The sequence below is a fragment of the Onychomys torridus genome, chromosome X, assembly GCF_903995425.1.
Source record: "Onychomys torridus chromosome X, mOncTor1.1, whole genome shotgun sequence".
Lineage (NCBI taxonomy): Eukaryota > Metazoa > Chordata > Mammalia > Rodentia > Cricetidae > Onychomys > Onychomys torridus.
This window is the reverse complement of record NC_050466.1, coordinates 31,073,686-31,101,667: the sequence shown is the minus strand read 5'-3', so window position 1 is coordinate 31,101,667 and position 27,982 is coordinate 31,073,686. Positions and strand designations below refer to the sequence as shown.

Sequence of the window (27,982 nt, the reverse complement as noted above, 5' to 3'; positions counted from 1 at the left end):
GAACCCCTTCCTTCTTTCACCAAGTTGGTCCCTGAACTCAGGTCACTGGGGTTAGCACAAGTGCCTTTATCAGTTCAGCCATCTTTTGGGGCCCCAGAGTTTTTGTATTTTTGATGAAAAACTAAAAATAGTTTTTAAGCAGTGCCAGAGTTTAGTCTTGAAGGAGTCCTTGGATCCCTTGGTCAATAGAGACTAAGAAATGATAAAAATTTCTCTTCAGGAGGGGCCAAGCTCAGTGTGGATAAATGTCTGATGCTGTTGTTTCTCAACACAGGCATGGATGGAAGTGAAAGATATAGAAGACTGAATGAAATTCTCACCATTGACGAACAAGACCTCTTGTTCTACTTAGAACACGTCCCCCAGAGTTCTCTGCTTGGCCCTGGGCTCCAAAAAGCTCTATATGACAGTAGTTCTCAACCTGTGTGTGTGAGGGGTCACATATCAGATATCTTGCATATCAGGTATATACATTACGATCTTAAAGTAGCAAAATTACAGTTATGAAGTAGCAACTAAATAATGTTATGGTTGGGGTCAACACAACATGAGGAACTGGATTAAAGGGTTGCAGCATCAGGAAGGGTGAACTAGCTGCTCTAGTTCAGGAATGAAGGGTTTCAAGAAACAGAATGGCTCAAGCCCAGTATCGAGAAGGAACTATGTCATCACAAAGGTCTCTGTGAGGATACAACGTGATTATACTGCCGTGGAGGCAGCTGATCTGGAGCAGTTCCAGAGGCATGGATGGGGTCAGCGGAAAAGAGATACAGAACAAAGAAGCTCTGAAATGTACCCCAGTAAACAGGGAAGAAAACACCAGGTGGAGTTAGTTACTTTAAAAGCAGGGCGAATAAATGAGCGGGTTGGCTATTTTGTCACTCTGCCAGCAGAGGGCACAAGATACGACAAAGGTTGCTTTGCTTTTCAGACTTGGGCAAAGGATAGGGAGTGTCAAAGGAGGGGCATGGATACACGCATTTATCCCCCCCCCCCCTCTCTCTCTCACACACACACACACACACACACACACACATTTTTAAAGATCAGTTTAGAAAATGAACAGAAAATTCCAGTAGACAGCAAAATGTGACCTCCGTTCAGTGGTGGTGTGTGCACACATTTACCCTGGCAGGAGGCAAGACTCCTGCAAAGATTGCCAGCAGTAATGACTCAGCTTTCTTGTACCCACTATGGTACTAATTCTCACATCTGGCTTTTCTCTGTTGTCATGCCTATGGCCTTACTTCACAGCTATCAACTTCACTTACCTCAACCACAACAGTACCCTAAAGTATGTTCTTGCCACCTGTTTGCCCCACCTTCTGTTCATCCCTGCTACCTTTGTTTCTCAAAGGGGTCCCAGCCACCATTTTCTCCACCAGGGACCCCATGAGTAGGGAGAATCACAGATGCTCAGGCTTCAGCCACACCTACTAAATCAGACTGCTTTTGAAGAAGACCCCCAAGGGATTCACGTGGAATTTATAGTTTGGGGAGCTGTGCTCTACTTCCTGCCTTATGTTTCTAAAGCAAGATTCTGACCACATCAATATCTTGTTTAAAACCTGTTCATGTCTTTTGCTCCCTTCCTGAGGCCCACATTTGGGGGCTTGGCTTCATATGCCAGCAAACACATTCTCTGGTATATATGGCTCCTGCCCAGCTTTGCAGCTACTGAATCTCACTTTCTTTCCTAGCAAGAACAAACTGCTTGGTAGGTCATTGTCTAGACAAGATTTTCTAATTCGTTTTGCTTCTGAGACTCTTCTTTCCTTCTTTTTACCAGTTCTTGCTCTGTGTCCTGTTGGGCGACCCCTCTGCCAGAAGTCCCTTGTGCTACCTACTATCCCATTTAGGGGTAAGTAGGTGTAAGTTGAATGAGATCTCATATTGACCATCCATGCATTCCTGTACAAAGGCACTTGGCTTAATCACTACTGTGATTAAGCATCAGCGTGCCTACATTGCCGGTCAGTCAGTCTATGTGTTCCTTCAGAGTGATGCCTGTGTGTTGCTCACATCAATCTCACTGGGCAGTAGGAAAGCTCCTTGCACAGAGTAAGGTCTCAACAACGTGTACTGAACTGAAGAGAAGGTGGAAAGGGTCGTGGGTGGGTAAGGGTGTATATACAGTAGCAAAGGCAAGTGGGTCAGAAATAAGCTTAGCATATGGACAGCATAAAGATCAAGTAAAGCAAAAGAACCAGAGAAGAGAGGAATATGCTAAAGGAGGGCCAAGATGGACCTTTGAAGTGTTAGAGTGTTGAGGACAAGGGTGAGGCTAGTGAATCACTCTGATTACCAAAGGCTTTCCATATGGAAATGGAGGCACAGGGCTGTAGTGACCAAAAGATCAATTTGTGAGCCCCAATTTTCCAGATTCTGATAACACAAAGAAACACTCCTGTGAAAGCAGATCTTGTAAGTGGTCCAAAGGCTGAGAGATGACCACACACCAGGGTTTGTTCAAGACAGTCCTGGGTTATACTTCTTGTGCAACTGTAGTTATTATTAGTGGCCCCTGTCAACCTTAAAAGTGTCTAAGCATGGTTGATAAATTATGTGGTCACTGCATCAATAGTCAGCACTTACTGCTGTCTTCTTTGAGACAGGTACCATAATGAGTACTTCAGAAGATTATCTTCATGAGCTATTCACTAAAATTCTTGAAGTTAAGATTATAATTCAAACACTAGAAAATTCCTAATTTTAAAGTATACAAATAAATGGTCTATAATACTTCACTATATTGTCTGACCATTGGACCCTATCTAATCATAGGGCATTTAATAACAAAAAGCAATTTGGTACAAATTAAGAGTCATTATCATTCATCCCTCATGGCCCCTAGCCCATGGAAACCCTGAATTTATTTTTTTGTCTTTTTTTTTTTTTTGTCTCTGTGGATTTGCTGAGTCTAGATATTTCACATTAATGGACTTATATAATAACTGGTCATTATGTCTGGCTTTTGACCATCCAATTTTCCAATGAGGGAAACCGAAGGAAGCTCAGCATAGACAAATCAGCCTGCCAAAGATAACCCCTCTCCTGGGAGAAAAGTCAGAACTAGACTTAGGTGTATCTGGACTGCAAAACCTGCATACCTAGCTACCATGATGTGCTGATTTCCCCCATGCATGATGAGTGCTTATCAAATGCTCATAACTCCCTTGGGACCCTTTGTAGATGTATTCTTTTCAAAATGCTTTCCAGTTTTCATTGCTGGAGAGTTCATTTAACATTTGGAAAAAGTAAAGAATGAAGCTTGGTACAGTGGCACACATCTATAATATCAGTCAACCCTTTGGAGAGTGAGACAGGAAAGATTGTGAGTTCAATACCTGCCTGGGCTACATAGGTAGACAATTTCCTCAAGCAAGCAAACAAACAATCACAAAATCAAAAATAATGAGGAGCAAATATGGCAACTTTGTGGGACAGTGAGATGGCTCAGTGGGTGAAGATGCTCGCCATGCAAGCCTGGCAGCCGGAGTTCCAGCCTCAGAAACTCTGTAAATTTGGAAAGAGAGGACCGACTCTCCAAAAATTGTTTTCTCATCTCCATACCTGTGCTGTGGCATATGTATTCCCACACACAAACATCACATGCACGCACTCATACACACACACACACACACACACACACACACACACACACACACACTAAAAAAATAAATAACTAAGATGGATTATCAAGCTGCTCATAGCTAACCACTGACTTGAATCCCATTCATCTAATCAGAAAATGAGCAGAGAAGGATTACAATCTAGATGCATTTTAACAAACTGGTTATGACAACTGTAGGTAAAAAGAAAGTCGGCTAACCTGGATTTTAGAACTAAGCATTTGGAATATTAGTGCCTCCATGAGATGCTGAGTTTGGAACCTCCAGACATCAGCGCTAGTGGTTATGACCCAGTAAATCGGACATTATATAATTATGTTCTCACACGTTTGCTTAAAATAACACAAGGACTAGCGATGTAGCCCAGTGGTAGAGCACTTGTCTAGTGTGTGAAACTCTAAGTTTGGCCTGTGGTACATCAAAATTCAAAGTTCTGTTTAGAAGGCAGGCAGTGCTCTGCTGCTATTCAAGGAAGATGAGACTGAGACCAAGACAAGAATCAGGATTGGAGCCTCAGTTTCTTGAGTAAGAAGACTGACTGAAGGCAGAGACTTTAGCTCTACAAAGGAGCTTGATTAGAATGTTATAATGTGCAGACAATTATACAGAAAACCAGAAATCTTAAAGGAAAAGATAAAAAAGTTGTATATAAACAGATATTCTGAGAAAAAAATCATAACTGGATCGTAATGGTAGAAAAAAAATGAAAGGTTGCATGTTGAAACAGAACCCAAATCCTACCTATTATGTACCGCATTCCACAAGGCTGGCCAGTTACAATGCACAAAGTGGGGAAAATGCCTGTCCCAAGATGTGGGTGGAGAGCTTGAACCACAAGAGTGCGCAGACTCCGACTGCAAAATTGCCAAAGGCTTCAAGAACCATTTGGCAACATTTGCAGGGATGGAAGAATCAGTGGATTATAGTAATAAACATGGTAGGGATGTGAAGGAAGGGAGCAAAAAGAAAGCCTTATTTGAAACCCTTCCATGGATAGCTTTATAGTTTTTGTGACTACACAAGGATTTAAGTAAACATAGATATACACACACACACACACACACACACACACACACACATACAAGGTATGGTAGTGTTGATAGGGCGTAAATGTCCTGATGGGAAAATCAGAATAAGAATGAAGAGAGAGAGAGAGGAAGAAGGGAGGGAGGGGATGCAGAGGGAGAGAGAGAGAGAGAGGGAGAGAGAGAGAGAACCTCAAGCTTTGAAAACTGTTTTCGAAGAACTGACTCCAAATTCTGTCTATGACAGAATTTAGTCCTCATGATAGAAATGGTGTTGGAAAAAAGAAAGTATTGCTGTCATCCCTCTCTCTTTAGAAATTCTTTTTTTTTTCTTCATAATAAAAATCCTGTGGCAGCTCCTTGTCTGGAGGACTTTAAAAATAGGAGCGATTTCATCTGTCTGGAATGGTCTGTGTCAGCACTTGCCCAAGGCAAGGTTGCCACATAGGCACACCCCCACTTCCATCCCCCTAGCCAGCACTTTCCTCTCCCACTAGACACCCCCCCATGCCCTTTGCACCCCCACTTCCAACTCCAGGCCTGCCTCCCTTCTCTTCGCCAGTATCTTCAACATGATCTCCCACATCAAATCAAACTTGTCTTCCCTCAGCCTGGCAACCTTCTGTCCAGGTACGAGGGGGTGCAATCTCTTTTGCCCTTTGTGGCCTATTTGAGTTTAAAAATAGGACCCTGGTTAACCCAAATGAACCTTAAATTGGAGTTCTGTGCAGTGTAACTGAAGGAGGAAAAGGCAGGGGGAGAGGATCATATTTTTGGTCAGTGGGGGAAGTGGTAGGGAGGTAGACTGCCTTCCTGGAAGCTATTAAATCCCAGATGTAGGCTCTGTTCCGTGTGCTGCTGCCTTAGGGTGACCTCTGCCCTCTCATAGTTGCTGTTAATTCTATGGCTCAGTGACTTCCAACTCCACTCTGTGCACACACACCTGGCTTCTCTCTCAGCACTCTGGGCACCCTGTGACTTTGCTTTAACTGGAGGTTTTCAGTGGCATGTTTTTGTGCTGATCAGCCAGAGTCCCATTTTTCCCCATTGCTATCTTCCCTGCAACAGCAACTCTTGAATTCAGCGATGGTGGCCATTACGGCCATACTGAGCTCAACAAGATTTGCACAGAGCCCTCTTCAAAGAGCTTGTTCCCAGAGAAGCTGAAGAAAGGCACAGCTTTATGCTCAGAGCATGTGTGAGCTTTATGAAGAAAAGTATATGTAGCTTATATAAACAGAATATGCTGTATGCAGATTTTGTGGGTGAAGCTGCAAAATGAAATTTACTGAAAGAACTCTTATGATGAACTGGTCAACTTCCTATTCGAACAGCAACTTAAGAGCCTCTACTACACATCAAGCTCTGAGCTAGACTTGGGGAGTAACAAAGAAAAGAAAGGCTGGTCCTTGCTGTGGAGGAGTTTTTCAAATAAAGGGGAAGGTAGACAAGCAGGATGTGTCCTATTTGAGGTGAGCTGGGAGACTGGGAACTCAGGGTCCACGTTGGTTTAACCTGCTGCAGAAAGCATCAGGAAAGCTCTTCCTGAGTAATGACATCTGAGCTGAGTAGGAGGAAGCCAAACCAATGACAGATGGGAAGGGCGGGCAGGCTGTGGAGAAAGGACATGAGCACAAGCACAGAGGCATGAAGTGACTTGACATGTCAGGGAGGCTGAGATGAGTAGCGAGCAGTGTGTCAAACAGAGAGAGAGAGAGAGAGAGAGAGAGAGAGAGAGAGAGAGAGCAAGAAATGCAGTTGGAGAGGCAAGCAGACAAAGTGAGAGGAGAGAGCTGCCAGCCTCCCTGTCTAAGCAGTGAAGGAGAGCCCCTGAAGGATTTGAAGTAGGGCTATGGGAGGGTCAGATTTACATCTTGATTAAACCGTCTGTCAGTTTGGGGGAAATCATTTAAGCTGCCTGTAATAAATGAATTAAGAATTTTTATGTGAAGGATAAATGTGCAGATCTAGCCATAGTTAAGTGCAAGGCTATCTCTTCTGAGAGGGCTCGTCATTAGTCTGAGGAGTTTTTAGGGATGTGGCTGAGAGCATGTGTAGGTAGATTTGTCTGTACCTGTAAAGCTCTCAACATCTTTAGGTGGTGTGCAGGTTTTCTAAACAGCGGGGCTTCTCTCCTTTGTCATGCGTTACATACTAGGAATTCAAACTGTGCTATAATCTGTTTTGTTTAGCAAAAATCATCTGGAAAGGCACTTTTTAACCTGAGCTGCAGCCATCTCAATCTTTCTGAGAAGGAATATTTTGGATTAGAATTCTGCAGCCATTCTGGAAATAATGTAAGTGGGTTTTATTACAGGGTTCTCTTTGTCTAGAAATGATTCAAAATCCAGTTTGCAACTAAGTACATAAGGCTCAATCCCAAATTAAAAATGCAAAACCTATTTACACCTTGCAAAACTCTTGTATTTAAAACTGTCTTCCCTCCCACTGCTTTGTTTATTAAGCTATCTTGGTTTGCCAAACAAATTCTTCCGCCTCATTAGCCTTTTCTGTTACTCTTTGACCAGCTACCAAAGCTTTATCTATTTTGAATGGTTGGACCTTAACCCCCAGAATTAAGACTCCTGACCTCATGACTATTTAGGGAGATTTCTTTCCCTGTTTCTGGGGACTACCTTTTAGAAGATTCTTCTGCTACATTTTGCCTTGGCATATCTATAATCTGACACCTTCCCAGAAAGGCTTATTACTAAGTGGGCATTGGCAAGGGTAAGGGTAGGGGGAATGTAGGACTCAAATGTGAAGCCAAATACCTTTATGAGTCTTTGTAGCCACTAATGCACCTTGCCTGTGACACCGCTATCATCCTATCAAGGCAGTGATTGAAATGTCAACAATACAGAGTTTATAGATCAACAGTGTTCAGTGTTATTGGAAAACTATGAGGGAGCTGACTGAGAATGGTGAAGGTACATTATCTCATTGACATGGCGGTTTGTTTCCACGTATTTTTAGAAATCTAAACAGTCCCAGCATTTGTTCATTTGATGTTGACCTTTATCTGGTACCAAAAAAGAAAGAAAAAAAGTTGTGCTCAAAGCCACTATGTACTACCAATTGTTTCACTGATGCTGTTACAGGTTTGGTTGGAACTTTTGAAGCCCATAACAAAGCAAGTAAAAAGTAAGTATGGAAGATCACTCCAGGAATGTAGTCCTCAGTACACGCTTGAAAAATTCCCCTCTCGCCCCATGCAATGCCTCACCTTACTAAAATGGGGAAGGGGGTCTTAGATTGCATCAGCCTTCATCTGTCCAGTAAGTTTAGCAATAGACAAAACTTGTCTTAATTTTGTTTGAGATGAAGCAGCTCATGCTACTGGGTCTTGGAGTGCATCTGAAGTGTTGTGGTAATTACGCCACCTGCGGACTGCATGTAGGAGTAGAGCTCACTCTGGGCCCTGGGGATCTTCAATCACCATCAACATCACTCAGCAATAATGTTCAACATCTGCCTGAAGACGTTCCTTTCATGCCATCACAAGCCTTGCCATTTGCATCAGTTTATGTTTGAATAATTCCTGTATCTCACACTGGACCTCATTCATGGGACAAGGGTCTGGGGAAATGCCCATTTAGCTAATTCCCCAGGCTGGTTTTTTTTTTTTTTTTTTTTTTTTGGCAAGTGGGTCTTAACGCTTTGGGAAAACTTGCTTCAGTCTCTCTTCCTGGTTCCTTGGTCTCTTCCACTCTTCACACATTGATGCATCTTGTGACACTGCTTCCCCTGATTCTGTGAATATGACACACAATTCCAGTAGCTTCTGAACTGATTTTCTCCAATTAAGTACCTATATTACACTCCAAGGGATCGATTGAGATATATCTGACCACATCTCCCTCCTGCTTAAAATGCTTCCACAGCTCCCTAATTACCTGTAAATTTCAGCCTTACTAACATGGTGCTCAAAGCTCTGGACTCTATAGTAAGCATTTTGTCCCTGCCACTAACCATTTCAGTTCCTGCCTCTGTTAACCTACTTAGATGTCAACTCCTCTAGGAAGGACTCCTCAACCTAGGCTGTGTGGTACTCAAATTGCTCTGTTTAATTATTTGTCTCTCCAACGAGACTGGGAGCACTCGAATATCTTTAAATTTCCACAGTATCTGCTAAGAATAATATCCTGCACATAAAGGGCACCCAGAAAAGATATATTGAATGAATGACACTTGTGTGTGGTTACTTTTGATCTAACAAACTTTATTCTTTTTTTCTGGTACTGGGGATGGAACCCTGGACCTTGTGCATGCTAGCAAAGTAATCTCCATCCCCAGCCTCAAGTTTCTCATTTTCAAATGCAAGTAGGTGTGAAAATATGTAGATGTGGTTTCTCTGTGGTATATTTTAAGATTGATAGAAACATTGGTCTGCCCTTTTTTCTCAATCCTTTCATGAAATCCTTAAGACATCATGTGCTTAAGTTGAACCTGGGCCCTTTCCTCAGGCGGGATTGAACATTCACAGATAGTGAGTTGTAAATAGTCTTTCTGAATGACTCACTTCCTAAGAAAGGACAGAGTAGACCTTCAATGGACATATCTTTACAAAAAAAACCCAAAGGGAGAAAGGGTGTGAAAGGGGGATGAGTTGGAGGACTTTCTCAGTTGCTATACACATAGGGTCACAATCCAGAAATGGTAACGGGATACATGTGAAAAACTGAAATGTAAAATGAGTCATGGGAAGGGGTAATGAAGAGTGGAGGGAAGCAGGACACTGTGTGTGTGTGTGTGTGTGTGTGTGTGTGTGTGTGTGTGTGTGAGAGAGAGAGAGAGAGAGAGAGAGAGAGAGAGAGAGAGAGAGATATCTTAACTGTTATAATGAACATTTAATAAAACTTATGGAGATATTGTGTTTTAAGATCCTAAGGAGGTTGTTTTCAAATTTATGGTGAAATTTTTCCCAGTGGACCCTGGACACCTTCGGGAAGAACTCACAAGGTAAAGTGTTTAACTGTGTGTGTGCTGAATGATGTTACTTGAGAATACCCAGCTATTGAAGAAAGGGTTCTGGTTCCTTTTTGCATGGCTTAGTTTTAAGTCACTCTTTGATACAAAGTGAGGGGCTAGAAAGAGGAAGGATCTGGCTGTTACCCCAAATGTTAATCTCTCCAAATTTCAGAACTAAGAATGAATGAGTGGCAAGCCTTGGTAGCATTTTGAAGCTTATTCCATTAACTGCCACAATAGTATGCATGCTATTTCATGCCATCTGTGTTTCAATCAGCATAGCTTTCAGGCCAGCTAATGCCCATGACCACTGCAAACGAATGTGTTTATGTATGTATCCCATAGGCAGAATGGGAAACATTCTGTAATGGCGATATATACTTAGGAAAAATGCTCTTTATAATTGCAGTGAAAAACTGCTTCAGCAAAATGACATTGTGCTATAACTCCCTGAAAACACATTCTGCTTTCTAGATGAGGCAGCTACACAAAGAACGGATCCAGGTCTTTTAGGTTACGCATATGGAACATGTCCTGGAAGCCAAAGCAGACTGAGTTAAACCCACAGGTTGTTGGGAGTCTTTCCCTTCCACGAGAGGCAGACTGACTTACTCCTTTCGTGTGGGGCCTTTGCACAGCTGCCCTCCTCCCCTCCCTAGTTCTCTCCTCCTTTTTTTGTTGTTGTCAACCACTTGCCAAGATAAGCTTGATAACTTGCTATGTAGTTTGCATTCAGGAACTCTTTGTAGTGGGGTTTTAAACTATGAGCAATTTTGATGGAGATGAACTTTCTCAAAAATACAAGAAAAAATAATGTGATGATAAATGTTACATCGATTTTTCAGAGTAAGGATGTGTAGCAGGCAGCTGCCTTCTTAGGTGATAGCCCACTACTACTGAGGCAGCATGTTGCCTTCCTCCCAGCAAGGGACAATCAGATGACAAAAGTTTCAATTCTCCTTGCTAAGAACAAACTTCAATTCCCTTTTACTTCTGTAATGGGTTAATTAATATCATATACATCTGTATTTGAAAACAGGCAATGGTAAATGTTAGGGTTCCTTTAAGTTGTCCTTGTTCCACTTAAGAATACTTAACTGAATTGGGTGTGGCCTCTCATGCTTGCAGTCACAGCATTCCACAGGTTGAGGCAGGAGCACTGCTGTGAATTTGAGGGTAGCCTGGGATATGTAGGGAATTTTAGGCCAGCCTGGGCTACAGTGTGGGACCTGGTGACAACAAACAAACTAACAACCTGGCAGCAACAACTGAAAGAAATAAAACCTACCTGTTGTAGAGATTAAAAATATGCCTTGTTTGGGGCCAAGGAATGGACTTCTGAGAATATTATACAAAAATAACTGTTTTGACTGAATCATTTCTAGTGCATTAGAGGTCTTCACAATTTGAAGGGACATAATGGTTAAAGCTTTTATGAGCTGAATAATCACTTAACAAGAATCTTTAGACCAGATTTTCATTTATTACCAGCAACTAGTTATCTTTTACTACATTGCCTTCAGGGCATTAGCTACTGAAAAATCCACATCAAAATTAATCTAGAAAATTCTATTTTATATAGGGAAATACTCACAGTAGGTAATGCAGGTTTTTGTGTATAAAATGAAATATTGGAACTGATTTTTTTGCTCTGGAAAAGAAAGCAGATAAGTGGAGTCTTTCTTATACATTTATTCACCAAAAAAGCGGGCCATGGGACTGGAGAGATGGTTCAGTAGAAATCACTTGCAACACAAGTGTAAATACCTGAGTTCAAATCCCTGCAACCCACATAAAGCTGGGCATGGGGCGTATCTGAATCCCAGTGCTTCTACAGTGAGATTAGAGGCATACCTAGAAGCTTGAAAGCCAGCTAAATTAATGTACAAAATCCTGTCTTACATAAGGTGGAAGGCAGAGACTGGTACCCAGAGTTGTCCTTTGACCTCTGTATACATACACGTGAACAAGCACACAGACACACACAAACACACACACACACACACACACACACACACACACACACGGGTTCTCCTTTACTAAGGCCTGGAGTGTGTGTGAGACAAATGTTCAGTTCAGCAGGGCCCTAAACACAAACCTGCATTTGATAAAGGCTCTGCATCACTAAGTCATCAACCATTAGCTTCACATCTACTGTTTGTAAAATACTCAAATGGGCTCTGGCTGATGGTAACATAGCAATCCAGACAAGGGAATAAGGTAGGTACAGGCATGGCTTGATAGCCTTAATTCCTGAAATATGCACTTTGGGTGGGTATCCCTCATTCAGCAGCAGGTGTTAGGCTCTGGCCATAATTCCAGTATCTTAAAGGGCTACAACCTGGCCAGGATGGCTTGGGCCCTGTCTTGGTATCATTGTGAAATGGAGTGATTGCTCCTGCTCCACCAGCCTCTAGAATTCTTATGGTCCTGCCTACCTGACAGCTCTTGGTGTCCACCAGAGTCTGCTCATGATTGCTGAAGCTCCTGTTTCTCTAGCTCAGGATGTTTCCATGGCAGAAAGCGCCAGAAGAGGATTGGCAGAGTCCCTCAAGCTGGCAGCAGGCTACAGCTAGGGCAATTCCTAATGGTTGCAGAACCTACCAATGCACTGGATCTGCCAGTTGTGTGCTAGGTTGGATTGGTTCTGAAGCAAAACCTATGCATGATTCACCATGCCAAAAAGTCCTCCAATTGACTGGATGTTGTTCCTTCCTAGAATTATCTTCTGTCTGGGAGAAAGGAAAATTTTTTCTATTACTGCTTCTTTGTCAAGATCTTTTCCTCAAATCCTTTTTAGGTATCTTTTCACTCTTCAAATAAAGAAGGATGTGGCTCTGGGAAGACTTCCATGCAGTGACAACTGTACAGCACTAATAGTGTCGCACATCTTACAGTGTAAGTACCGTAACTCTACTTCTTGGCCCATTCACCAGGGATAGAGCCAAGCAAAGGAAGTCAGCATCTCCAGTTGGCCTGTCTGGCACTATATTCAGCCTTATGAGGAGAGAGAACCCAGCTCAGACTCTGAGTCTGAATGTTCTTGGATTTAAAATAGTGAGAAAGTGCTTCTGATTGTTAAAAGTAAATGCTGGTTTTGTCCTACCTCAGTCTACCTACCCTGCTGTCACTGTCCCTTGACTTGCTGTCCAGGAACTGGTTTGAATAATTCTTACCATGGATTTGAAGGTAGACTGGAGGAGGTCTAGGGAACAGTGGGGGCCTGCCTGGGAGGGAGTTACACAGGCCAGACCATGCTGTTCCTGCAGCCTGGAGGGTAGGGTCTAGGCAGTGGGAGATAACATCTCTTCAAAGACCAGCTGGACCTTTTCTATTTTGAAGAGGCCTCCTAAGAATACATTGTTCCTTGATAATCCTGCAGAATCATAGCTTCAGGTTTTTTGTTTATTTCATAAGTTCATTTCTGACCTTTGTTCATTACCTTCCTACCAGTCCATAAATGGTAGATTTCAGATTTTGTTGAGAACAACACAGTGAATTATTTGGATAGAGACTGCATCCTAGGCAGTTTATTAAGTGATTCACAGCTGGGAAAAGAGAGCTCCAGACTCTCAGAAAGGCAGCAGATGAAAAATGCCATAAGAGTCAAGGAAAGCTGATGGAGGGGATGCATTTTGTCCAGGAGCTTAAAGGATACATGGGGATTGAATGTGAAGATGGACAGAGAAAACGGCATAAAAATGGTGGTGGGACAAGAAGCCTCATATACAGGGGATGAAGAATGACCACACATAGCTGAAGGACAGTGTCTATCTAGGAGACAGAGTGACAAATGAAGCATCATGTTGAAAGGTCTTGAGTGTCATGACCACGAGCCATGTGCCCAGTGTCATACTTGCCATTGACATATGAGACATGGGGTAGAGCAGATAGGAGGAGCATCCTTCTCTATTAGTTACTTCTTCAGCTAGCAGTTGAGAGGGTGGGACTCCAGGTAACCTCTTTTGGGAGATCCCAATTTTATTCTTTACTGCCTTATGGAGTTGTCCATTGCCTAGTAGCCATTTCAGGTATAGTGTAGAAAACCTCAGCTTTTCCAGAAGGTATGTAGTCAACATTCATTTTGTGGAGAAAAAGCTGTGGTTCTAGTGAGTTAGCATTTCATAGTCAATCCCAGTCAAACTCAGAGGACTCAAGGTCATGCACAGAATCACAGCCTAATTGCTCATTTATCTGTCCATTTTCTCACTGGTCCAATATTTGCTGAGTGCCTGCTATAGGCTAGACATTCAAGAACCTGAGCATTCTGGCTTTGGCATTCTATTACTCACACCACTTTTATGCACCTCTAGCCAGACAGTCCCTACCAAATATGATTTACATGATTCAAATGAATATTCCTTTTTAGAAACTCATAATATAATCCTTCTTTGTCAGTCATTAAACAACAAAAAAATATGATGAGTGCCACCTTGTTTGACCCTATTATAAGCATTATGAGCAGACAGTGAGCTATGACACCAATCCTTGTCATCATGGAGCTCACAAGAGTGTCAGACAATGACCTAAATAAGAAAAATATATATGATGAATGTTCAGAGGTGATGAGAGCAATGGAGAAAAATAGAGCATAGAAGGGAGATGGGGGTGGTTCTAGGTGTGGGCACTGGGTCTTTCAATAAAGTGGAGAGGGTAAGCCTACTGCAAAGGTGACAGTTGAATGGAGGCATAAAAGTAAGCCAAGGAGCTAAGTCCAGTGACAGAGAGGCCCACACATTGGGAACACTCTGTGAAAAAAACCAGAGGAGAAGACATGCCTGAAGTGGTTAAGAAATATCAGGAAGGTTTTGTAGCTAGCTGGAGCGTTTGTGAGTAAATAGAGGGGAGTTAAAAGTACATTAAAGACCTAGATAAGATGGGAAGCCGTATAGACAGAAGACTGAGGTAAGAGAAAAAGAACATTTACTTTCGATCATCAGAAGCACATCCATAGGATGTCTCTATTTTAAATATAAGAACAGAATCTGAATTAGGTTTTAACAAAACCATATTGGCCGCTTTGTAAAATCTAGAACTTAGGAAGGAATGGTGGTAGTAGACAGAACACTAAGAGGATATTTTAGGAGAGATGATTGGAGTTGGACCAGAAAGGCCTAACATTTGAACATAACATTTGGCAGCTTCTGCTACTGATGATACCAATTTTCTTGCTAAATTGTCATAGGAGTACATGGAGAGGAAATTAAAAGTCTCATGAGTTCTTATATTTTCCTTATAATCATTATAGGGTTTTGTTCTTAAAAAACCTGAAAGATGTACACACATTGTGTGTGTGTGTGTGTGCACACATGCACGCTGTATTCTTTAAAAAAAAAGGCTCAATTGAGGTGTAATTTACATGCTGTAAAATTTACCCATTTAAAATGCACAAACCAGTGGGTTTTAGTAAGTTCACATCCATCTAGCTATGACTACAGTCCAGTTTTAGAACATTTCTATAACATCAACAGAAACCTCTCAGGGCTGGGGATATAACTTGGCTGGTAGAGTACTTGCCTAACATGCCAGAAGCCATGGGTTTGGTTCCCAGCACCATATAAATTGAGCATGGTTGTGTATTCCTGTGATCCCAGCACATGGGAGGTAGAGGCAGGAGGATCAGGAATTCAAAGCCATCTTCAGCAATATGATGAGTACTAAGCTGCACTGGGCTATATGAGACCCCATGTCAATAGCAAAGAAAGCTGAGGATGGTGGCACTCTCCCCAAATATGATCACTTGAGGGGCAGAGTTCCAGGCCTACCTGTAGTTAGAATTTTCCTGCCTGGGCCACAGTCTGGACAAATCTTTCTCACCCGCCAGGCCCATAGATGCTCAGACCCAACCAAATAAACACACAGAAACTTATATTGCTTACAAGTATGGCCATGGCAGGCTTCTTATTATCTACTTCTTCTATCTTAAATTAACCAATTTCTATTAATCTATACTTTGCCACATGGCTTGTGGCTTACCAGTACCTTACATCTTGTCATGGCAGCAGCTGGCTGTATCCATCTCCCTTTGTCTCCCACTTCCCAGAATCTCCTCTCTCCTTGTCCCGCCTATACTTTCTGCCTGGCTACTGACCAATCAGCATTTTATTTATACAGATCAATATCCACAGCACCTACCTCAAAATATAGAAAACAGGAAGAGGAGCCAGAGAGATAGACAGAGATAGAGACAGAGACAGAGACAGAGAAGGGAGAGGAGATGCGCGCGTGAGCACGCGCACGTGCGCGCGCGCGCGCGCACACACACACACACACACACAGAGAGAGAGAGACACAGAGAGACAGAGAGAGACAGAGAGAGAGACAGAGACAGAGACAGAGAGAGAGACGGGAGAGAGAGAGAAATTATGCTGCTTTGCCATTCTCTACTCTCCTCAAATTCAGGCAATTCCTGATTAACATTCTGTTTCTATACATTTGTTTGCTTTTTAGGACATTTCATATAAATGGAACAATTATGTGTGATCTTTTGTAGCTGGCTTCTGCACTGAACAGTGTTTTTTGAAATCTATGAATATCCCAGTTTATTCATTTGAATTGTTGAATAATATTCCATTTTATGGATTTATTACATTTTGTTCATCTAGTCACCTTGTCTGTTAGAGTTAGGGAAGTTTCCAGTTTATGTATTAATAATAATAGTATAAACATTGGCATACATGTTTCTGTATGTATATATACTTTCTTACTTCTGTATAGGTTTTTAGAAAGGTGATAGCTGGGTTGTGTGATACATTTCTCCTGAATATTTTATAATTATAATTATCAATGAAAATTAACTGTACAAATTCATGTATATCACTGCATTATTTCATTCTTTGATCAAGAAATTTTGAAGCTTCTAATTCCCCACCTTCCCTAATACCTGATATTATGCTTATCATAGTAGGTATAAAGAAATATCTCATTGTATAACTCAATGTATAATTATCATTTTTAAATTCTTATTCTTATTCTTTGTTATTTCCCACAATGAAATATGGTCAGACTCTACTGGTTTTCCACTCCAATTCCCTCTGTATCCCCCAACATACCCCCTTTCCAATTCCTTGTCTTCTATTTTGTTTTGTTTTGTTTTTTATTAAGTCCAGTTAGTGCTGCCCCCATGTGCATGGATATGGGGCCAGAACACAAGCTATCTACCAATGGCTACACCCTCAAAGAAGAATGATTCTCCCTTCTGCAGCAATCAACTGCCAGTAGCTCCCTAGTAAAGCCTGGGGCCCAGAGGCCACTCCTCTATCTCTGCCTGAAGTTTGGCTTGTGTGATCTTGTGCAGATGATCAAGCTGCTGTTCGGAAGCCAGCAGTTCCCAACACTCCTCCCCACCCTTCACTCCAGTCTTTTTCTTCTCTCTGCCTCCTTATTCTTCTACGCTCCCTCAACTATGGTGGTGGTAAGGATAGTCCATTTAGGGCTGGACACCTAATCTCTTATTTACAGTACTTTGACCACTTAGGAGTCTCTGCATTGACAGCTGCCCAATGCAAAAGGAGGCTCCTCTGAATCTTAGACACAGAAGCAGGAGAGCAATTCGAAGGAAGACAAAACGTAAAAAGTCTAAGGCCATTTAAAGTAGGGGTAGACAATTGTAAGTGCAGAGCTGCTAGTACACACTTAATCCTTGTAATAGTTGTCTCTAACCAATAAACTGGAGACATCTGAAAAGGAGTAAAAGGTTCATGGATAAACTGCCAGCTATTTGGAAAGGATGATTTGTCTATTGGGGATTCAAAATGTTGAGGATTTACTAAATTCCCAGAGTACAGAGTGATGACTTGGCTATAGCTGGCTTGCACTTTAGTTGATAGTTTATTTGGGGATGTATTTTTACTAGGTTTCTCATAGGAAAATACCAGAGACTATGTGTTTTAAATGAGGAAACTGATTGCTTCCGATTCTGGCTGCTGGGAGTTTCAGCTGAACGCACTGGAAGCTTTGCTTTATTCTGAAGCCACTTTTGTCAACTTGATGAAGGCAGTCTTCTTACTGTGTCTTCACATCATCTTTTTTTCTGTGTACTAATCCTGAAAATCTCTGTGTGCCTGCATTTCCTCTTCTTAAATGGATGCTAGTAGAGGTCTTTGATTCACTTGGACTTAAGTTTTGTGCATGGTGACAGACATGGATCTATTTGCAGCCCAGTTACTCTGAACCTGATAGAAGAGAAAGTGGGAAGTAGTCTTGAACGCATTGGCACCAGAGATCACTTCCTAAATATAACACCAGTAGCACAGACACTGAGAGAAACAATCAATCAATAGGACCTGTTGAAACTGAGAAGCTTTTGTAGAGCAAAGGACACAGTCAACAAGACAAAGCGACAGCCTACAGAATGGGAAAAGGTCTTCACCAACCCCACATCTGACAGAGGACTGATATCCAGAATATATAAAGAACACAAGAAATTAGACATCAAAATGCCCAACAGTCCAATTAAGAAATGGGCTATAGAACTAAACAGAATTCTCCACAGAGGAAGCTCAAATGGCTGAAAGACATTTAAGGAATTGCTCAACATCCCTAATTATCCAGGAAATGCAAATCAAAATGACTCTGAGATACCACCTTACACTTGTCAGAGTGGCTAAGATCAAAAACACAGAAGACAGTTTATGCTGGAGAGGATGCAAGCTTGTACAACCACTTTGGAAATCAATATGGTGCTTCCTTAGAAAATTGGGAATTCATCTCCCCCAAGACCCAGCTGTAGCACTCTTGGGCATATACCCAAGGAATGCTCAATCATACCACAAGGGAATTTGCTCAGCTATGTTCATATCAGCATTGTTTGTAATAGCCAGAACCTGGAAACAACCTAGATGCCCTTCAACTGAAGGATGGATAAAGAAAATATGGTACATATACACAATGGAGTACTACTCAGCAGAGAAAAACAATGACATCATGAGGTTTGCAGGCAAATGGATGGATCTAGAAAAAATCATCCTGAGTGAGGTAACCCAGACTCAAAAAGACAAACATGGTATGTACTCACTCATAGTAGGATACTAGATGTAAAACAAAGATGACTAGATTGCTACACAACTTCAGGGAGGCTACCTAGAAAATGGGACCCTAGGAAAGACATAGGGATCAGCCAATGACAGATAAATGGATGAGATCTACATGAACAACCTAGATGACAGTGGGAGTAATGAAGGGCAAGGTTTGAGGGAAAGAAAGCTTAGGGGAGCAGGAGATCCCAGCTGGATCAATAACAGAAAGGGAGAACAAGGAATAGCAGACCGTGATAAATGAAGACCACATGAGAACAGGAATAGACAGAGTGCTGGAGAGGTCCCCAGAAATCCACAATGATACATCCTCTGTAGACTGCTGGCAATGGTCGAGAGAAAGCCTGATCTGACCTAGTCTTGTGATCAGATGCCCAAACACCCCAACGGTTGTACTGGAACTCTCATCCAATAACTGATGGAAGTGGATGCAGAGATCCTTGGCCAGGCCCCAGGTGGAGCTCCAGGAGTCCAATTGTCAAGAAAGAGGAGGGACTGTAAGAGTGTGAATTGTTGAGACCAAGATTGGAAAAGCACAGGGACAAATAGCCAAACTAATGGAAGCACATGAATTATGAACCAAAAGCTGTGAAGCCTCAACTGGATCAGGCCCTCTGGATAAGTGAGACAATTGAATAGCTTGAACTGTTTGGGAGGCACCCAGGCAGTAGGACCTGGACCTGTCCTTAGTGCATGAGCTGGCTGTTTCAAACCTTGGGCTTATGCAGGGACACTTTGCTCAGCCTGGAATGAGGGGACAGGACCTGCCTGTACTGAATCCACCAGGTTTAAATGAATCCCCAGGGGAGTCTTGGCCCTGGAGGAGATGGGAATGGAGGGGAGGGGCTGGGGGGAAGGTGGGGGTGGGGGTGGGACGGGGGAGGACAGGGGAACCCATGGCTGATGTGTAAAATTACAACACAAATATAATAAATAAAAAAGGAGAAAAAAATGGATGCTAGTAAGGCTGGACAACAATTCTCTGCTCGTGTTCTCACTAACAACCTAATTCCTCAATGAAGTCACATGTGGTAGCACTAGGGGGTAGGATTTCCATTTACAAATTTGGGATAGACAAAATTTAGTCTGTAATGGGCTAATTGAAAGTAGGCAAAACTGTGAAAACAGTATAGAAGATGGAAAAACCTAACAAAATAATCAAGTGTGATTTTGGAGGTTTTTTTTCCCCCTTTGGTTTTTCAAGACAGGGTTTCTCTGTGTAGCTTTGTGCCTTTCCTGGAATTCACTTGGTAGACCAGGCTGGCCTCGAACTCACAGAAATCTGCCTGGCTCTGCCTCCCCAGTGCTGGGATTACAGGCTTGCGCCCCCACCACCCAGCGATTTTGGAGCTTTTAATGTCTGTTCTGGTTGTGTAACCCACAACACAGGCTGAGACTTCACAGAAAGCTAACTCTTTGTGGTGTGAGAATGAGTCTGTTAGTTTCCCCTGTACAAACAGAAATATACACAAAGCATAAGTCGGGAGGTGATTGGGCTACACCCCCAGGCTTTTGAGGGGCCAACAGGAGGTTTCTTAGGTTGTACATTGTTTAATACTTCAATGGAAATGTGAAAAATGTCACTTTTCTATTGTACAGCAGAATTAGGAGACTTTCATGAAGAAACTGTTAGGAAGCATCTGGTACAAACCCAGTATTTACCAAGCCAAGACTCTTTAGAGAGCAAGATCATGCACTTTCATCAGCAGCACGTGTAAGTACTTTCCCTGACACCTGCTTTCCCAAAGGAGGACACTAAAGCTTGGATAGACTCTTAAAAGTAAGCCTTTAGGTCTGAGAAAGCTTCAGTCTCAAGAAAACACTTAGCTTCTTGTGTATCTCTCAGAGGAAAGGTTGGGGGGATGTGAGTTTTGATACATTTATTGGGCTCATTAATCCTTTCTTGTTGCAGTGGCCGGAGCCCAGCTGAATCAGACATTCTGCTACTGGACATAGCAAGGAAGCTGGATATGTATGGCATCAGACCTCAGCCCGCCAGTGATGGTGAAGGGATGCAGATTCACCTGGCTGTTGCTCACATGGGAGTACTGGTGTTACGGGTACCAACTCTTCCCTTGAATTCCCTTCAGTGTGCTGGGAGTAATACTCATGACTTCAATTTGAATATCTATTCCCCAGAGAATGATAAGACTTTATCATATCACCAACTAGAAGGGAAGGAGTGCTTGTAAATGGTGAACATAAGCCTTTTCCCCACAATGTGATTTGCCTCTGTGTGAGGTCTGGGTTTTGAGCCCATCACACTTTAGATTAGGTCAGCATGGTGAAATGATAAAATCAAGAAGCTCTTAGGGACTCTTAAACTGTAGATTCAGATATCCAAAAACCTTAGGCTGTAGTACTCTCCAGATGGTTAGGAGTCACCTTAAGTGATCCAAACTTATTACTCTTTACCAGTGCCAACTGGTAGGGAATTAATGTTGAATCCTGCTAGCAACTGTTGCTGTTTATCACATCATCATGTTCCCAGGATTTTGTATTTCAAGTTAGAAATCAACTTGAGGTACCATTGTCTACCATCATTATCCCTGTAACTCCTCTAAACAATTTTGGTTTTCTTGGTCTGCTTACAACCAAAATTCTTTAGAGGAGCTAGAAATGAGGAGTGTGGGATACAATCAGAATGTCCTAGGGAGTGTGCCATCAGCACTGGTAAGAAGTTTGATGATGCAGACGACATTTGGGGCAGGGGAGAATGAAGAGGCCACAGGAATGAAGGTACAGATATAGACAGAAGTTTGAACTAACAATCAGTAGGAGAGATGGCTGTATATTGAACAGCAAAACCCACCCTTCATTTGATGAAGTAGCCAGTGAGAGTTCCTCAAGATGTTTGAGTAAATGAGGCAGTAGGAGAAATGGGCTTTTCTTTTCAGCACTTGTATGTGGAAATAGGGAGGTGCGAGATCACAGAAGGCATTATAGCAATCCATTCTGTTACAGTCTCACTGGACTGGCTAAAACGTACCCTTGTTGCTCTTTCTTGCTTCTATATTGGGGGAACTTGTGTCCTACCTGCAATGCTTAAGGACAGACACTGCTTAGTTCTAAAGGTTCTCTCTGGGGAAGAGCTAGACTCAGAGGATCTTATTCATGAACCATACTTTGCATCACACTTCTAATATGGCACAACCCAACTCATGCAGACATGTTCTGAAACTGGCTATCTGTTTTATTATAGGGAAATACAAAGATTAATACTTTCAACTGGGCTAAGATCCGAAAGTTGAGTTTTAAGAGAAAGCATTTTCTCATCAAACTTCATGCTAATATTTTGGTGAGTAGGTTCCTAATACATTCATTTTTGTTTGCTTGGAATTTCATCATTGCTCTAGAACTGATTTGAATATAAATGGTGAGGCCTGGCCCTGAGGGGTGATGGGCCCCCTCTTTGTCCTCTATATAAACTGAGCAGAGATTTAATGATGCTTTAACTAAAGGCAAAACACTATGCCATCTGATTTGCACTTCAGAATATATGATACAATAGGGAAATGAGGTGGCTGGACTGAAAGGTGAGTCTCTGTGGATAGCATTTTTGAGGGATCTGATGAGTCAAATGGGGGCCACCAGATCCAGGAGAAAAGAAATAATTATTTGATATTCTCTTTTATATTTTATGAAATATCTTCACTCATTTCCCTAAAGTAAAAATTATTAAACATCAACTATATGCTTAGGTTGAGCAGAATGTGAGAAGTCGATGTTCACATAAGCAAAATAAATAATTCTTAAGTGACTGTTCACTGCACAGGGTAAGAAAAAAGGTATTAGAAAGGATGTTTTAATGACTGACCATGAAGGGGAAAAACTGCATATGTATCAACTAATTTGGGCCTATAGAAGATCCGGTTTGGATTATATTGCCTAGATCTTGGTATTATGTAAAGGTGTTCATTTGAATAGTTCATGGCACAAGACCTAGTGTCAACTTTGTGGGAAGCCTCAGGGGCTACATGCATGGACCTGGAAAGGCATGAGAGGAGGGGGCATTCAGCTCTGAGAGCTGGTGGGGCTGTTGAAAAGAGGACTGGGAGCGTGCCATAGAGCCATGAGCCAATAAGTGTATGTGGTGAGTCAAGATGGGAAAAGCTTGTACTTCAGAACTGTAAATCCAAGTTCCCTTAGGACATATTAAAATATGGACTATGCCAAGAGAGAAACACAAAGCGCTGTAGTATGAGAAAGTATATAGAGGAAGGTGTATTTCTGGGACATTGAAAACACTTGTATACATTTAATCATCCTTACAGAGGGAATGAAATCTCCCCTCTCCCCTTTCCTGTTGGTCATTTATATCTTCTTGCCACCTTGAAAAAGAAGCCCTTTGATATTCATTTTTACCTAATTTACTACTTCCTAAAATGTTTCTGGCAGCAAAGAGGCAAGGCAGAAAAGCCTTTAAGGTGAGGTGAATGTGGAAAGCTTCCTAGACAAGGCTCAGTGTATGAGTGGAGGCAGTGTCTAATCTTTGGAAGGCTGCTAATCATTTGGTTTCTGTGCTGTGGAGTCCATGGGGAGCCAAATGGAAAACCAGACACTGCCTGGGCTGTTGAACTGACAGTTTAGAAGGCATTGAGGTTGGAAGGTCTTTGGTATTCTTGCAGGATGTTTTGCTTGATAGAAAATGGTTTATACAGGTGTTGTGCAAAGACACTTTGGAGTTCACCATGGCTAGCCGAGATGCATGCAAGGCTTTCTGGAAGACTTGTGTGGAGTACCATGCTTTCTTCAGGCTTTCTGAAGAGCCCAAATCAAAGCCCAAAACACTACTCTGCAGCAAGGGTTCCAGTTTCCGCTACAGGTAATTACACATTGCACACGGGAAGACCATGCAAACTGCTTCTTTTCAATAACATGGGAAGCAGTGGGAGGAGTCTGAATTCCAGAAGCAATAAAGAATCTATTTAACTCACTTGAAAGATTATAAATATTCTTTACTGTTCATTCTTAGTATGTTGCACTAGGTCAGTATTTACTAACCAAAGGGGTTGGATCAGAATCACATTAAGGATGTAGGGTAGCAGAGGGTATTTGGGAAAAAATGTATTCAATGAACTTACTGTCTCCCTTAAAGGCAGCTTATATGCAAGATGTGGAAGGAAGGTTCAGCAGCACCCATTAATGGCAGTTAGGGGAAATGATAGAGTGAGCAAACACTGGAGAGGGTCAAGGGATTCAAAAGATGGAGCAATCCTGCACTAGAGGCTTCTCAATACAATTCCCACTTCAGAGGAATTGATGAAGTGAGGTAAAATTGAGATCTTGTTACTGTTTGAACACACTAGCCTTGAAATCCATTGAGAGAAGCTTACAAAACTCTAGTGATTACAAAAATAATTCTAATCATAATGTTTCCACATAAGGGATTTTTCAGACTCTGGAAACCTGTCCTTGTAAGAATAGAGATATTTAAAAAACATATTTCTGATGGAATGTTTCCAAAGTGTGCTCTACAAAACTGTCTTCATTTTTTTTGTGTGTAGCTTTGTGCCTTTCCTGGGACTCACTTGGTAGCCCAGGCTGGCCTCGAACTCACAGAGATCCACCTGGCTCTGCCTCCCGAGTGCTGGGATTAAAGGTGTGCACCACCACTGCCTGGTGAAACTCTGTCTTCTTAAACAGATGATATTGAGCACATTTTTCTTTCTTGATAACCTGAGTTCTTATAAAACTCCCTTCTTATCCTTTACAGGCAGCTGTAATGTGACAATGGCCTTAGGTAGGAGAGGCATGTCAGGTTAAAGGTTAAAGGGCCCCAAAATTTCAGGTTTTATTATTATAGTAACTTCTTTGTGCCTCTTGTGTTTCTCCCAGCAGTCAGCTAGATTTCATTACTACTATAATCCTACCTGCAGCAATTTTTCTACTGTTTAGTTAGCTGCTTTGACCTACCTTGGGTTGGGAATCTAAATAAATAACCTCCTTAGAACAAGCATGTAAAAATAAAGAATCAGTTGGTATTTTAAAAGGTTTTTTAAAGCCTATGTTTTGGATAGTTGAAATTGTTCTATCCTTGGTGTTCAGATAAGTAGGTATAGCATCAATATGATAGAGAGTCACAAGGTATGCCACTCATTCAGACACTTTAGGCTTCAAACAAAAGTGAGGTTTTCAGGTTTTAGTGGCACATAGGCTTATGATTGAATTAATGATTTTTGTCTCTTATTTTTGATAGTGGAAGAACTCAAAGGCAACTTTTGGAATATGGGAAAAAGGGGAGGTTAAAGAGCCTGCCGTTTGAAAGGTGCACCCTTTTCCTTCTCTCTTCTCATGCTGATTGGAAGTTGAATTTAGAGACGTCTATGTATCCTACAATTTGCATAATGAGCATTTCAATGACTTCTCTGTTTGGGCATTTCAGGAAACAGTATCCATCTCAGTATCATGAACGGCAATGCAGGTCATCTCCAGATATTCTCTCTGATGTGTCAAAACAAGTAAGGTTTCTGAAAAGCCCTATTTTAGATAAGTATAAGTCATCCAGTCTTCAAATGCTTCTAAGGATATATTCTGCCAGAACCACCCACTGTGTACCAAGGTCATTCCATGTGAGGTTACCACTGGAGAGGTCGTGACATAGTCATTCCTACTAATAGGACATTTAGTAAACAACAGCTAACTGTGTCCTGTGCATAAGGGAAACCCCTGGTGGACTAGATACTAATACATTTCTAGGACTTCATAATTTTAAAATTCAAATCTCTCTTTTTTTTACCAGTGGAAACCATAAGTCTTCAAGAAAGGTATATGGTGGTGTTGCTTACTGTGTAACATGATTTCTGGATACAGTTATGCCCCTGGAACTGTAAGATGATGGCACCATTTGAGACTTCGATCAGGAAACTTGTTGATCACTTTTCTTTAGCACTATCTACAAACATTAATTGTAGGTACCATAAACTCTCACGCCTTCACTCAAGTCACAGATGATTTTTACCCAAAGGGCATCAGAGAGAAACTGATGAAAAGGACCATCTAGATTATGAACCTCTCAGGCCATTCACAGCTCTCCTTTCTACCTTTTATTTACAGAAAATATGGAGAAGGCTGGAGTAGGAACATTAGACTGCAGTGCCTAAGGTCCACATAGCTAGTCAAAGGCAGACAGGGGTAATCCTACCTATTTCATTGACATAGCTACCAAACTGAACTGCTTGAAACACAATGGTACCTGCAGGAGGTACCACAATGTGGAGGCTAGAAATAGGATGTCACTGAGAATGAAGAATGCGGCATATATTTCCTAACATACAACTTGGGGCATGATACAAGTCATTACATATATTTATCTGCTGTGGAAAAGAACAAGGATTTAAATGACTTTGTGAAATTAGCCTTTCATAATAGGACTCCCCAAGTCCAATTAAACAGCTTCTTTTCATCTGATATCAATGTGTCTTGTTTTTCAAGGTGGAAGATCTGAGACTTGCATATGGCAGCACTTACTACCGAAATGTGAATGGAGTGCATGCATCTGAGCCTATGCTAGACAGTAGGAGGAGGAACTCAGCAGTCGAGGTGACATTTGCAGCAGAGCTGGAGCGTTCCAAACCAGAGGCAGATCTTACACCATTCCACCCATCCCAAAGCAGTTCCTCTTTCACCTTTGTTTATGCGGATCCTGTCTTTAACACTGACCCTGATCCCATAGACTACTTTGAGGAACGAAGCCCTCTAAGCTCCTTCCAAACAAACTCCAAGTTTGTGGACAATCACATAAGCACATCTCCTGGTTTCACAAGCAAAGTGAGTCCAGCAAGGCAGCTAACATACACTGATGTGCCCTATATTCCCTGTACTAGTCAACAGGTTGATATTATGCCTCCCCAAGTCTTTTTTTATGTGGACAAGCCACCCCAGGTACCGAGATGGTCTCCAATCATGGCAGAGGAAAGTGTGAGACCAGGCAGCTATATAGATCCCAGTGCAATAAAACCAGCGAAAAGGAGCCCAAGGAATACCAGGATAAAAAGCTTACAGCAAGACCTTCAAGAACTCCAAGAAGCTATGGCGAGAACTAGTGGTAGGAGCAATATCAATGTAGACCTAGGGGAGGAAGACCCACATTTAGATGATGCATTTGCATATAACCTTCAAGAGCAAACTCCTAAACGATCTCAGAGCCAATCAGACATGAAAACTATCCGTTTTCCTTTTGGGTCAGAATTTAGACCTTTAGGACCTTGTCCTGCTTTGACTCGTAAAACAGATCCGTTTACATTTACATTTGCAGAGCAGGAGTTTCCCACAGTTCCAATGGACCAGAGCTCAGCAGAAAGGCATGTAGCTAGTGAGTCCAGTGATTCAGAATCAGAGATTCTTAAACCAGACTACTACTCTTTGTATGGCAAAGGAACAAAGTCACCTAGGGCCCGAATCCGCTTGTCTTCTGGTAGTCTGCAGCTAGATGAAGAGGATGAAGATATTTCATTCACCACACCAGGTGCTGAAGACAGAACTTTGCTAAAGCCATTCAACTATTTCTTAGCATGAAAGAGGGAACTCTGTGAATGTTCCTGGCCAGTTCCATGTTACCACCTTAGGTAAGACATAAGAACCTTTTGATACACCGTTTCCTTAGTCCTCTTGATGCTAAGGGACTCTTCTCATTTCAGGCACCCAGCTTAAGAAAGATCAAGTTGCTGCCTCATTCTATGAGCTTTACTCTTGTCTTTCCTCCAAACAGACTCTGGAATATGCCTTCTCCTCCCCAGCACAATGGCAGCGTGAGGGAAGTGTATGTCACCACCATTATACATTTCTTTAAGCAGATATAATAAGTGAAGAGCCATTCTTCAATGCTGAAGAACGATGATGTGGTTGATGTATGGACTGGCTTCTAATGCTACTTTGTAATTTAATAGTCCATGATTATGTTGGGTGTGTGTGTGTGTGTGTGTTTATGTAACACTAAACTATGGTTTCTCTCATGACTTGTTTGGGACCCAGTGAACAGTCTTGTTATATACTAAGAATGTTAATATACATAGATGGCATAGATCCTCTTAGCAGAACATGTTTAGAATTAATAGAAGATCTGACAGAATCTCATTGCTGGATAGTCATGGATTAGGCTCATTTCTCAAGCCAGATAATGTGCCTGATGAAGATATTGATGTTGATTTCTAATTTTTCTCTTCTTAAATACTTATTATATATGGTAGGAATCAATGTTAACAAGCAAGTTTGTTTATTAATTTCTCCTGCCGGAATTTATTTTTGCCATATCTTGGTTGCATGCATATAGGCAAGGATCTGAAGTGTTATTTTAATAAAGAGTGATGGAAAATCCACT

General features: G+C 41.8%; 1 protein-coding gene across 1 annotated transcript; it reads left to right on the top strand.

Moving 5' to 3' along the window:
• Window positions 1–610: 610 nt before the first annotated feature.
• On the top strand, window positions 611–27,982 carry Frmd7 (FERM domain containing 7). Its single transcript, XM_036175549.1, has 15 exons — window positions 611–914; window positions 1,790–1,861; window positions 5,684–5,853; window positions 6,850–6,954; window positions 7,759–7,801; window positions 9,541–9,619; window positions 12,429–12,526; window positions 20,263–20,377; window positions 20,576–20,723; window positions 21,866–21,961; window positions 23,325–23,488; window positions 24,863–24,931; window positions 25,049–25,124; window positions 26,098–27,230; window positions 27,303–27,982. The coding sequence occupies exons 1-14, from the start codon at window positions 611–613 to the stop codon at window positions 27,178–27,180; spliced, it is 2,622 nt and encodes an 873-aa protein (XP_036031442.1). The 3' UTR covers window positions 27,181–27,230; window positions 27,303–27,982.

What these genes read in the sequence shown, in the direction of transcription:
- Frmd7 (XM_036175549.1), top strand. Translation starts at nt 611, where the DNA reads ATGAAGGGTTTCAAGAAACAGAATGGCTCAAGCCCAGTATCGAGAAGG. An exon ending in GGGCACAAGATACGACAAAG is followed by an intron (nt 915 to 1,789) that starts GTTGCTTTGCTT and finishes TCTTTTTACCAG; the next exon opens with TTCTTGCTCTGTGTCCTGTT. An exon ending in GCAGCCATTCTGGAAATAAT is followed by an intron (nt 6,955 to 7,758) that starts GTAAGTGGGTTT and finishes ATGCTGTTACAG; the next exon opens with GTTTGGTTGGAACTTTTGAA.